This window comes from Pseudophryne corroboree, chromosome 5, assembly GCF_028390025.1.
Source record: "Pseudophryne corroboree isolate aPseCor3 chromosome 5, aPseCor3.hap2, whole genome shotgun sequence".
Lineage (NCBI taxonomy): Eukaryota > Metazoa > Chordata > Amphibia > Anura > Myobatrachidae > Pseudophryne > Pseudophryne corroboree.
The window spans coordinates 760,317,914-760,330,486 of record NC_086448.1 but is presented as its reverse complement, the minus strand read 5'-3'; the positions used below and the strand labels follow the sequence as shown (position 1 = coordinate 760,330,486).

The window sequence follows — 12,573 nt, the reverse complement described above, 5'->3', positions numbered from 1 at the left end:
TACCGAAGCCAGACGGCTCGGTGAGACCGATTCTAAATCTAAATCTAAAATCTTTGAACACTTACATACAGAGGTTCAAATTCAAGATTGAGTCACTCAGAGCAGTGATTGCGAACCTGGAAGAAGGGGACTACATGATGTCTCGGGACATCAAGGATGCTTACCTTCATGTCAAAATTTACCCTTCTCACCAAGGGTACCTCAGGTTATGGTACAGAATGGTCACTATCAGTTCAGACGCTGCCGTAGGGATGGTCCACGGCACCCCGGGTCTTTACCAAGGTAATGGACGAAATGATATCCCTTCGAAGGAAGGAAATTTTAGTTATCCCTTACTTGGACGATTCCCTGATAAGGGTAAGATCCAGGGAACAGTTGGAGGTCGGTGTAGCACTATCTCAGGTAGTGTTGCGGCAGCACGATTGGATTCTCAATATTCCAAAATCGCAGCTGGTTCCGACGACTTGTCTTCTGTTTCCTAGGGATGATCCTGGACACAGTCCAGAAAAAAGGTGTTTCTCCCGGAAGAGAAAGCCAGGGAGTTATCCGAGCTAATCAGGAACCTCCTAAAACCGAACCAAGTCTCAGTGCATCAATGCACAAGGGTTCTGGGTAAAAATGGTGGCTTCCTACGAAGCAATCCTATTCGTTAGATTCCACGCAAGAACTTTCCAGTGGAACCTACTGGACAAATGGTCCGGGTCGCATTTTCAGATGCATCAGCGGATAACCCTGTCACCAAGGACAAGGGTATCCATCCTGTGGTGGTTGCAGAGTGCTCATCTTCTAGAGGGCCGCAGATTCGGCATTCAGGACTGGGTCCTGGTGACCACGGATGCCAGCCTGCGAGGCTGGGGAGCAGTCACACAGGGAAGGAATATCCAGGGCTTAGGGTCAAGCCTGGATACATCACTTCACATAAATATCCTGAAGCTAAGGGCCATTTACAATGCTCTAAGCTTAGCGAGACCTCTGCTTCAAGGTCAGCCAGTGTTGATCCAGTCGGACAACATCATGGCAGTCACCCACGTAAACAGACAGGGTGGCACAAGAAGCAGGAGGGCAATGGCAGAAGCTGCAAGGATTCTTCGCTGGGCGGAAAATCATGTGATAGCACTGTCAACAGTATTCATTCCGGGAGTGGACAACTGGGAAGCAGACTTCCTCAGCACGACCTCCACCCGGGAGAGTGGGGACTTCACCCAGAAGTCGTCCACATGATTAAAAAACTCGACAAGTATTGCGCCAGGTCAAGAGACCCTCAGGCAATAGTTGTAGACGCTCTGGTAACACCGTGGGTGTACCAGTCAGTGTATGTGTTCCCTCCTCTGCCTCTCATACCCAAGGTACTGAGATTGATAAGATGGAGAGGAGTAAGCACTATATTCGTGGCTCCGGATTGGCCAAGAAGGACTTGGTAACCGGAACTTCAAGATAGGCTCACGGAGGATCCGTGGCCTCTACCTCTAAGAAGGGACCTGCTCCAGCAAGGACCCTGTCTGTTCCAAGACTTACCGCGGCTGCGTTTGACGGCATGGCGGTTGAACACCGGATCCTGAAGGAAAAAAGGCATTCCGGATGAAGTCATCCCTATCCTGATCAAAAGCCAGGAAGGATGTAACCGCAAAAACATTATCACCGCAATTGGCGAAAATATGTTGCGTAGTGCGAGGCCGGTAAGGCCCGACGGAGGAAATTCAACTGGGTCGATTCCTACATTTCCTGCAAACAGGAGTGTCTATGGGCCTGAAATTGGGGTCCATTAAGGTTCAGATTTCGGCCCTGTCAATTTTCTTCCAAAAAAGAACTAGCTTCAGTCCCTGAAGTTTAGACGTTTGTAAAAGGGGTACTGCATATACAGCCTCCTTTTGTGCCTCCAGTGGCAATTTGGGATCTCAATGTAGTTTGGGTTCCAAAAGTCACATTGGTTTGAACCACTTAAATCTGTGGAGTTAAAATATCTCACATGGAAAGTGGTCATGCTGTTGGCCCTGGCCTGGGCCAGGCGCGTGTCAGAATTGGCGGCTTTATCCTGTAAAAGCCCTTATCTGATTTTCCATTCGGACAGGGCGGAATTGAGGACTCGTCCTCAGTTTCTCCCTAAGGTGGTTCCAGCGTTTTCACCTGAACCAACCTATTGTGGTGCCTGCGGCTACTAGGGACTTGGAGGAATCCAAGTTGCTGGATGTTGTCAGGGCCCTGAAAATATGTTTCCAGGACGGCTGGAGTCAGGAAATCTGACTCGCTGTTTATCCTGTATGCACCCAACATGCTGGGTGCTCCTGCTTCTAAGCAGACTATTGCTCGTTGGATTTGTAGTACAATTCAGCTTGCACATTCTGTGGCAGGCCTGCCACAGCTAAAATCTGTAAAAGCCCGTTCCACAAGGAAGGTGGGCTCATCTTGGGCGGCTGCCCGAGGGGTCTCGGCTTTACAACTTTGCCGAGCAGCTACTTGGTCAGGGGCAAACACGTTTGCTAAATTCTACAAATTTGATACCCTGGCTGAGGAGGACCTGGAGTTCTCTCATTCGGTGCTGCAGAGTCATCCGCACTCTCCCGCCTGTTTGGGAGCTTTGGTATAATCCCCATGGTCCTTACGGAGTCCCCAGCATCCACTTAGGACGTTAGAGAAAATAAGAATTTACTTACCGATAATTCTATTTCTCATAGTCCGTAGTGGATGCTGGGCGCCCATCCCAAGTGCGGATTGTCTGCAATACTTGTACATAGTTATTGTTACAAAAATCGGGTTATTATTGTTGGGAGCCATCTTTTCAGAGGCTCCTCTGTTATCATACTGTTAACTGGGTTCAGATCACAAGTTATACGGTGTGATTGGTGTGGCTGGTATGAGTCTTACCCGGGATTCAAAATCCTTCCTTATTGTGTACGCTCGTCCGGGCACAGTATCCTAACTGAGGCTTGGAGGAGGGTCATAGGGGGAGGAGCCAGTGCACACCAGTTAATCCTAAAGCTTTCTTTAGATGTGCCCAGTCTCCTGCGGAGCCGCTATTCCCCATGGTCCTTACGGAGTCCCCAGCATCCACTACGGACTATGAGAAATAGAATTATCGGTAAGTAAATTCTTATTTTTAAGAGTGCCCAGTCTCCTGCGGAGCCTGTCTATACCCCATGGTCCTTACGGAGTACCCAGCATCCACTAGGACGTCAGAGAAATAAATATATATATATATATATATATATATATATATATTTATGTACAGGTTGAGTATCCCATATCCAAATATTCCGAAATACAGACTTTTTTGAGTGAGATAGTGAAACCTTTATTTTTTGATGGCTCAGTGTACACAAACTTTGTTTAATACACATAGTTATTATACATATTTTATTAAATGACCTTCAGGCTGTGTATATAAGATGTATATGAAATATAAATGAATTGTGTGAATGTACACACACTTTGTTTAATGCACAAAGTTATGAAAAATATTGGCTAAAATTACCTTCAGGCTGTGTGTATAAGGTGTATGTATGAAACATAAATGCATTCTGTGCTTAGATTTAGGTCCCATCGCCATGATCACTCATTATGGTATGCAAGTATTCCAAAATACGGAAAAATCCGATATCCAAAATACCTCTGGTCCCAAGCATTTTGGATATGGGATACTCAACCTGTATATATATGTGTGTGTGTGTGTGTGTGTGTGTGTGTGTGTGTATATATGTATATATATATATATATTTCCCAAAAAAGCTTATACTAGTACTCTGGTGTATAACAGTATAAATAGTATCCTTATTTGTTAAAAAATTATTTATTTTCTTTAAAAATACAATACATAATATTGTTCGATTACATTCAATGATACTTTATACATGAGATGATTGAAACCAATGTTCCATTCTAATCGCATAGCAGTGATTCTTCAATTGAAGAACGCAATTGTTGTCTCAAAAATCCAACGCGTTTCGTCCTGCGGACTTTATCAGGGGCTTTACAATCCAGAGACTTCAAAACAGATAATCAGCACAATAAATCTTCAAAAAGTAGACACATTATCAGAACGGTATCGGATAAAATTCGCCTCATGGATTATCACTTCACTTATTCAAAAGCTCATAAAACAATTAAATCCCAGGATTGGGCAAGAATGTTTTTACAAAGAGTCAGTACAAATGACTGTCGCAATGCCTCTCTGTAGTTCACACTGTTCCAATCAGCTGTATGTCTCTCTATATATATATATATATATATATATATATATATATCTATATATATATATATATTAGACATGCCCATAGAGACCTTAGTCTACTGGGTTCTAGAGTCAACGAATGTCGATTTCTGCTAGACGTGTCCTGTGGAACATGCAATGGACAGGTGATGCCGACTAAAAGAGGCATATAGAGGGTTTACCTTGCAAGGCTGAGGAATTGTGTGGAGAAGGGCTCTCGGACCTGGTCTCCACAGCTATAGCTGGTAATTCTGATCTTTTGCCTTATATTCCCTCACAGACTGAGAAAGCACGACATTATCAAATGCAGTCCTTTCGGTCGCAGAATAGCAAGAAAGTATGAGGAGTGTCCTTTCTTACCAGAGGTAAGGGCACGGGGCACAGCTAGTTCCCAGGAACAGAAGTCCTCCCCGGCCTCTACTACATCCACCGCATGACGCGGGAGCTCCGCTAAGGGAGTCCGCCCCAGGGGGAGCACGTCTTCGACTCTTCAGCCACATCTGAGTTCACTCACAGGTGGATCCCGGGGCAATAAAAATTGTTCTCAGGGTTACAAAGGAATTCGAAAGGTGCCTTCTCGCCGGTTTTCCTTATCGGACCTACCGGCTTCTCCCCCAGAAGGGGAGATTATATTGAATACAATTCACACATTGTATCTCCAACAGGTGGTGCTCAAGGTTCCCCTCCTGCAACAAGGAAGGGGGATATGACTCAACCTTGGCTGTAGTCCCGAATTCGTACGGTTTGGTCAGACCTATTTTAAAATTAAAATCTCTGAACCTATACTGGAAATGGTTCAAATTTAAAGTGGAATCGCTCAGAGCGATCATGGCCAGCCTGGAAAGGGGGGATTTGATGGTGTATCTAGACATAAAGGCTGCATACCTTCATGTTCCCATTTATCCACCCCATCAGGCGTACCTGAGAATTGCGGTATAGTATTGTCATTACCAATTTCAGGGTAATTGGCGGAAATGATGATGCTCCTACGCAAGCAAGGAGTCAGTTATCCCATACCTGGACGATCTCCTATAAGGGCGAGATCAAAAGAGCAGTTGTTGAACAGCGTGTCACTTTCGCTGAAGGTGTCACAGCAACACGGCTGGATTCTGAATATCCCGAAGTCACAGTTGGTTCCTATGACTAGTCTGCCCTTCTTGGGTATGATTCTGGATACGGACCAGAAAGGGGTTTACCTTCAGATAGAGAAGGCCCAGGAACTCATAACTCTGGTCAGGAACTTATTGAAACCAAGACAGGTGTCAGGGCATCACTGCACCCGAGTCCGGGGAAAATCATTCCCTTCGGCAGGTTCCATGCGAGGACTTCAAATGGGACCTACTGGACAAGTAGTCCGGGTCACATCTACAGATTCATCAGTTGATCACCCTCTCCCCCAGGGCCAAGGTATCTCTCCTGTGGTGGCTGCAGGGTGCTCACCTTCTATAGGGCCGCAGGTTCGGCATTCAGGACTGGATCCTGGTGACCACGGACGCGAGCCTCCGAGGGTTGGGGAGCAGTCACACAGGGAAAAATAAAATTTCCAAGGTTTTTGGTAAAGTCAAGAGACTTGTCTTCACATCTTGGAACTAAGGGCCATATACAACGCCCTACGTCAGGCGGAGACCCTACTTCGTGACCAACCGGTTCTGATCCAGTCAGACAACGTCACCGCAGTAGCTCATGTAAACCGCCAAGGCGGCACAAGGAGCAGAGTGGCGATGGCGGAAGCCACCAGAATTCTTCGCTAGGCGGAGAATCATGTAAGCGCACTGTCAGCAGTGTTCATTCCGGGAGTGGACGACTGGGAAGCAGACTTCCTCAGCGGACACGACCTACGTCCTGTAGAGTGGGGACTTCATAAGGAAGTCTTAGCACAGATTGCAATTCGGTGGAGACTGCCACTGATAGACATGATGGCGTCCCGCCTCAACACAAAGCCACAGAGTTATTGCGCCAGGTCAAGAGACCCTCAGGCAGTAGCTGTGGATGCCCTAGTGACACCGTGGGTGTTCCAGTCGGTCTATGTGTTTACTCCTCTTCCTCTCATACCCAAGGTGTTGAGGATAATAAGAAGAAGAGGAGTGAGAACAATTCTCATTGTTCCAGAGTGGCCACGGAGGACCTGGTATCCAGATCTACAGGAAATGCTCACAGAGTATCCGTGGCCTATTCCTCTAAGACAGGACCTACTGCAGCAGGGGCCCTGTCTGTTCCAAGACTTACCGCGGCTGCGTTTGACGGCATGGCGGTTGAACGCAGGATCCTAGCGGAAAAAGGTATTCCGGAGGAGGTCATTCCTACCCTAATTAAGGCTAGGAAGGAAGTGACATCGAAACATTATCACCGAATATGGCAAAAATGTGTTTCCTGGTGTGAGGCCAGGAATGCTCCTACGGAGGAATTCCTTTTGGGCCGTCTGCTTCACTTCCTTCATACTGGAGTGAATTTGGGCCTGAAATTAGGATCGATAAAGGTTCAAATTTCGGCCTTATCCATTTTCTTCCAAAAAGAATTGGCTTCTCTTCCTGAAGTACAAACGTTTGTGAAGGGAGTACTGCATATTCAGCCTCCTTTTGTACTGCCGATGGCGCCTTGGGACCTTAACGTGGTGTTACGGTTCCTTAAGTCACATTGGTTTGAACCACTTAAGACGGTGGAGTTAAAATATCTCACCTGGAAGGTGGTCATGTTGTTAACCTTGGCTTCGGCTAGGCGAATTGCGGAATTGGCGGCTTTATCACTTAAAAGCCCCTATCTGATTTTCCATATGGATAGAGCGAAATTGCGGACCCGTCCTCAATTCCTGCCTAAGGTGGTTTCATCCTTTCATATGAACCAACCTATTGTCGTGCCTGTGGCTACGCGTGACTTGGAGGATTCCGAGTCCCTTGATGTGGTCAGGGCTTTGAAAATTTACGTGGCCAGAACGGCTAGGATCTGACAAACAGAAGCACTGTTTGTCCTGTATGCAGCCAACAGGGTTGGCGGCCCTGCTTCTAAGCAGACTATTGCTTGCTGGATCTGTAACACGATTCAGCAGGCGCATTCTACGGCAGGATTGCCGTTACCTAAATCGGTTCAGGCCCATTCCACTAGGAAGGTGGGCTCTTCTTGGGCGGCTGCCCAAGGGGTCTCGGCACTACAGCTGTGACGAGCTGCTACTTGGTCGGGGTCAAATACCTTTGCAAAGTTCTATAAGTTTGATACCCTGGCTGAGGAGGACCTCCTGCTTGCTCAATCGGTGCTGCAGAGTCATCCGCACTCTCCCGCCCGTTTGGGAGCTTTGGTATAATCCCCATGGTCCTTACGGAGTCCCCAGCATCCTCTAGGACGTTAGAGAAAATAAGATTTTACTTACCGGTAAATCTATTTCTCGTAGTCCGTAGAGGATGCTGGGCGCCCGTCCAAAGTGCGGACTTCTTCTGCGTGAAGAATCCAAAGCTTTCTTAAAGTGCCCTATCTCCTGCGTAGCCCGTCTATTCCCCATGGTCCTTACGGAGTCCCCAGCATCCTCTACGGACTACGAGAAATAGATTTACCGGTAAGTAAAATCTTATTTTTTTTTAATTTGCCCTCCAAAACAGCCGTAAATTGTTTTTGATGATGTTGTAGAGGATGAATCCATTTAAGAAAAAAAACTGTTAGGTTTGGTAAAAAAAAATGTTTTCAGAAATAACATATTTATCCCTTTTGTGGCATAATATAAATTGTGGGCAATACTCTGTGGTGAAATAAGGGTACTACTGGGAGGCGTAATATTATTTTATGTTAAATAAGATTTCATTGGCATGATTTACTTTCTAAAGTTGTGTTTTAGACAGCGCCGGAGATATTGTGTTGCTTTATATACTGTATTTCCTGTTGTGATTGGGGCTATATATTTAGGATTGTTTCTTTTGTATAAGAAGCTTCTTAACAACTGTCATTTTGTTTTTGTTTTTTCAGGCTTACAGAAGAAAGAAGTCTGAGATGGCATATAAAACATCCAATTTAGACAAACCTACTGCAGACAAAACTGTATACATTGCGGGTGTAAAAAACCCTGTTGGCTATAGAGACTCTGTAATATTTTTATCTCAGGACAGTGGATACAATGAGTCCCTGAAAGCCTTTAGTCCAGAATGTGGTGAAAACAGTAGCGATTCTATAGATGGCAAAACTCCAAGACAAGAGTTTGAAGACTCTGAGAATGTAGATCCCACCCTGGTATGTTCTCCTATAAGAAGCAAAAGATTTTGGGAGTCTGAAACCGGCTCAAGTGCTAAGCATCTGGTTTCTGAAATTTATGAAACTCCACGAGCTATTAAAAAGGACTCTTCTCTCAGACGTAGATTACTACTTTCCAAGGCTACGTCTGGTGGGAACTTAGACTTTGATGCATCAGAATGTTCAGCAGAAACCAATGGAAGGAAGAAAACTCTACAACGGGTTCCAAGTTTTGAGTCCAATCTTTCCAATAGTTTTGCGGACTCCCCAAGAGACATCTCATACAAACCAATAGCAACAAGCACTTTAAAAACCGAACCGGACTCTGGCATGTCATGTAGAAAATGGAGATTGTCTTTTGCTCAACAAAGAAGTTCTACCTTAGATGAGAGTAAATGTGACACTGACCCTTTTCCAGTAGTAGAAAACCTATCGCCAGTTCAATATTCTGCAGATTTGACGGATGACAGCATTCTGAGCGTTACTGAAGAGAATATTTCAGGGGTACTCGCCTCTCCAACCTGTAATATAATTACCTCTGGCAAAGAAGAGTTTCAAACACCTGTAAGCGACCTAGCTGCAAATTTTCGCTTTCATTTATGCACACCTACTGGTCCTCCAGTAAATGACTTTGACAATTCAGTAACCGAGGACAGTGCTTTTCACTCGCTTAGCCTGGATAAGTCCCAAGACTCTCTAACTGATCATGAAGGCTCTTTCCAGGAGCTTATTCAAAAGCAGAAGGAGACCCCTAAATCCACTCATAAAAATCGGTTGCGAAAACTAGAACGGTGTAGGAGACTTTCCACGTTGCGGGAACGAGGATCGCAATCAGAAGTAGAGGAAGAATGTTCTGAAAAGCAGGTCTTGAGTTTGTCCTACAAATCTAAAGTAGCAAGAAACTCTGTAGATGAGGAAAATGAATCCAGCTATGAGGACTCTGGAACAAATTCTATTTTAAACATTGATGATTTGACCGGTACACCTGCCCTGCGTGTTGTGCGTGAGATACTGGTGAGAAGCACTCGGAAACGTGCTCAGCAGGCCACAATGCTGGAGCTCTTGGGCAGTCTGGATTATTCAGAATTATCAGAAGATGGACTTACAAGACTGATTGGCAGGAAAATGGGCTTGGAAAAAATTGATATTTTATCAGAGTTGAAATATAGAAATTTGAAGCATATATTAGCTCTTATTTTTAAAGTATTGAATGTGGAAAGTATCTGCAGGTGAGAACAGTAAAGCACGATGACAAAGTTGCCAGTTTTTTCATGTTCAAAGTCATGTTTTTCCTCCAATGTCTTCTAGACCATTCATGCCTTGCAGCTTTTGATAACTGCTCCATGTTTCTCAAAGTTCTTCCTCAGTCATAATATCCACAGAGAAAAGACATGATTTGTTCAAATGTCAGGAAATTTATTTATTAACAGTTTCTTATATAGCGCAGCATATTCCGTTGTGCTTTACAATTAGAACAACAGTAATAGAACAAAACTGGGTAAAAACAGACAGACATAGAGGTAGGAAGGCCCTGCTCACAAGCTTACAATCTATAGACCTAATTCTCCATGATTTATGTAACTGCCTTCCTCTCTTGTCTTCTCTCACACTCTTGCTGGCATAGGAATAAGACTACAATTCCACTAGTATTTGTGTTGGTAATAGCGTTCTAGAGGTGATGGTTTATAAATGCATCTCTGATAACATAGTCTACCCCCCCTTCCTCTCTGCAGTAACACACAGCCCTTCTCATTTCTGCAGTAATACATTTGGCACCCCTCACCCACTTCTTTAGTAACACATTTGCCCTCCATTCCCTCCACCTTCAACCTCAGCATTACAGTAGCACAACAGCTCCTGTCATTTTTCAAACACAGCCTGTAACATGGCAGTTTGGAGCAGATTGGCTGGTACTTTCTCTTTCCACTTTATCTCTCCAAGCTTTGATACATTTCCTCCCAGAGTGAAGCTTCTTCACTTTGATTTGCTACCAGACTGACCTCACTAAAGAATAACTGCTCTCATTGCAGGGGTTTGGTCTACCTATATTTGTAATTCACATGAACTAACAGAACCAAGTATATGTTGTGTTGTAATGTTTGCTAAATTCGCTTACCCTTGATGAATAAGGTGAATTCCTGGCTCTGGTGCTAATCTTTTTTTTCTCTTACGTCCTAGAGGATGCTGGGGACTCCGTAAGGATCATGGGGTATAGACGGGCTCCGCAGGAGACATGGGCACTCCAAAGACTTTAGAATGGGTGTGCACTGGCTCCTCCCTCTATGCCCCTCCTCCCCCAGTTAGATCCTGTGCCCAGAGGAGACTGGGTGCACTGCAGGGGAGCTCTACTGAGTTTCTCTGAAAAATACTTTTTGTTAGGTTTTTTTATTTTCTGGGAGCACTACTGGCAACAGGCTCCCTGCATCGTGGGACTGAGGGGAGAGAAGCAGACCTACTTAAATGATATGCTCTGCTTCTTAGGCTACTGGACACCATTAGCTCCAGAGGGTCGGAACGCAGGTCTCACCCTCGCCGTTCGTCCCGGAGCCGCGCCACCGTCCTCCTCATAGAGCCGGAAGATAGAAGCCGAGTGAGTATTAAGAAGAAAGAAGACTTCAAAGGCGGCAGAAGACTTCAGATCTTCACTGAGGTAACGCTGCGCGCCATTGCTCCCACACATACACACACAGTGGGCACTGTAAGGGTGCAGGGCGCAGGGGGGCACCCTGGGCAGCAATATTAACCTAATGGGACACTGGCATATAGATTAGATACTGCGGAGGCGGTATATTAAAAAAAAAACGCCAGTATAAATAATTTGAGCGGGACCGAAGCCCGCCGCTGAGGGGGTGGATCTTGATCCTCCAGCACTAACCAGCGCCATTTTCTCCACAGCACACTGCAGAGAAGCTGGCTCCCCGGACTCTCCCCTGCTGAACAAGGTTACAGAGGGCAAAAAAGAGGGGGGGGGGGCACATTTAATTGGCACAGTGAGGGTAATTATATATAGATTTCTATAAAAGCGCAGTATTAACTGGGATTTCTCTGACGTCCTAGTGGATGCTGGGGACTTCGTAAGGACCATGGGGAATAGCGGCTCCGCAGGAGACTGGGCACAGCTAAGAAAGATTTAGGACTACCTGGTGTGCACTGGCTCCTCCCACTATGACCCTCCTCCAGACTTCAGTTAGAATCCTGTGCCCGGCTGAGCTGGATGCACACTAGGGGCTCTCCTGAGCTCCTAGAGAGAAAGTATATTTTAGGTTTTTTATTTTACAGTGAGATCTGCTGGCAACAGACTCACTGCAGCGAGGGACTAAGGGGAGAAGAAGCGAACCTACCTAACTGGTGGTAGCTTGGGCTTCTTAGGCTACTGGACACCATTAGCTCCAGAGGGATCGACCGCATGGAACCGGCCATTGGTGTTCGGTCCCGGAGCCGCGCCGCCGGCCCCCTTACAGAGCCAGAAGCAAGAAGAATCCGGAAAATCGGCGGCAGAAGACATCAGTCTTCACCAAGGTAGCGCACAGCACTGCAGCTGTGCGCCATTGCTCCTCATACACACTTCACACTCCGGTCACTGAGGGTGCAGGGCGCTGGGGGGGGGCGCCCTGAGAAGCAATAAATACACCTTGGCTGGCAAATATATCACAATATATAGCCCCAGAGGCTATATATGTGATAAATACCCCTGCCAGAATCCATAAAAAAGCGTGAGAAAAGTCAGCCGAAAAAGGGGCGGAGCTATCTCCCTCAGCACACTGGCGCCATTTCTCCCTCACAGCTCCGCTGGAAGGAAGCTCCCTGGCTCTCCCCTGCAGTCTACACTACAGAAAAGGGTAAAAAAAGAGAGGGGGGGCACTAAATTTAGGCGCAATATACATATAGCAGCTATAAGGGGATATAATTTAGTTAATCCCTAATTTATATAGCGCTCTGGTGTGTGCTGGCATACTCTCTCTCTGTCTCCCCAAAGGGCTTTGTGGGGTCCTGTCTTCTGTCAGAGCATTCCCTGTGTGTGTGCGGTGTGTCGGTACGGCTGTGTCGACATGTTTGATGAGGAGACTTATGTGGAGGAGCAGGTGCCTATAAATGTGTTGTCACCCCCTGCGGGGCAGACACCGGAGTGGATGGACTTGTGGAAGGAATTACGCGAAAGT

At 46.0% G+C, this 12,573-nt stretch overlaps 1 protein-coding gene across 2 annotated transcripts in view; it reads left to right on the top strand.

Moving 5' to 3' along the window:
• Positions 1-12,573, top strand: part of FBXO43 (F-box protein 43) — a 233,812-nt gene that overhangs the window by 140,835 nt on the left and 80,404 nt on the right. For both annotated transcript variants that reach the window (XM_063924196.1, XM_063924197.1), the window contains exon 2: positions 8,153-9,642. In XM_063924196.1, coding sequence (XP_063780266.1) covers positions 8,153-9,642 — 1,490 coding nt within the window. The remainder of the gene's footprint in view (positions 1-8,152; positions 9,643-12,573) is intronic.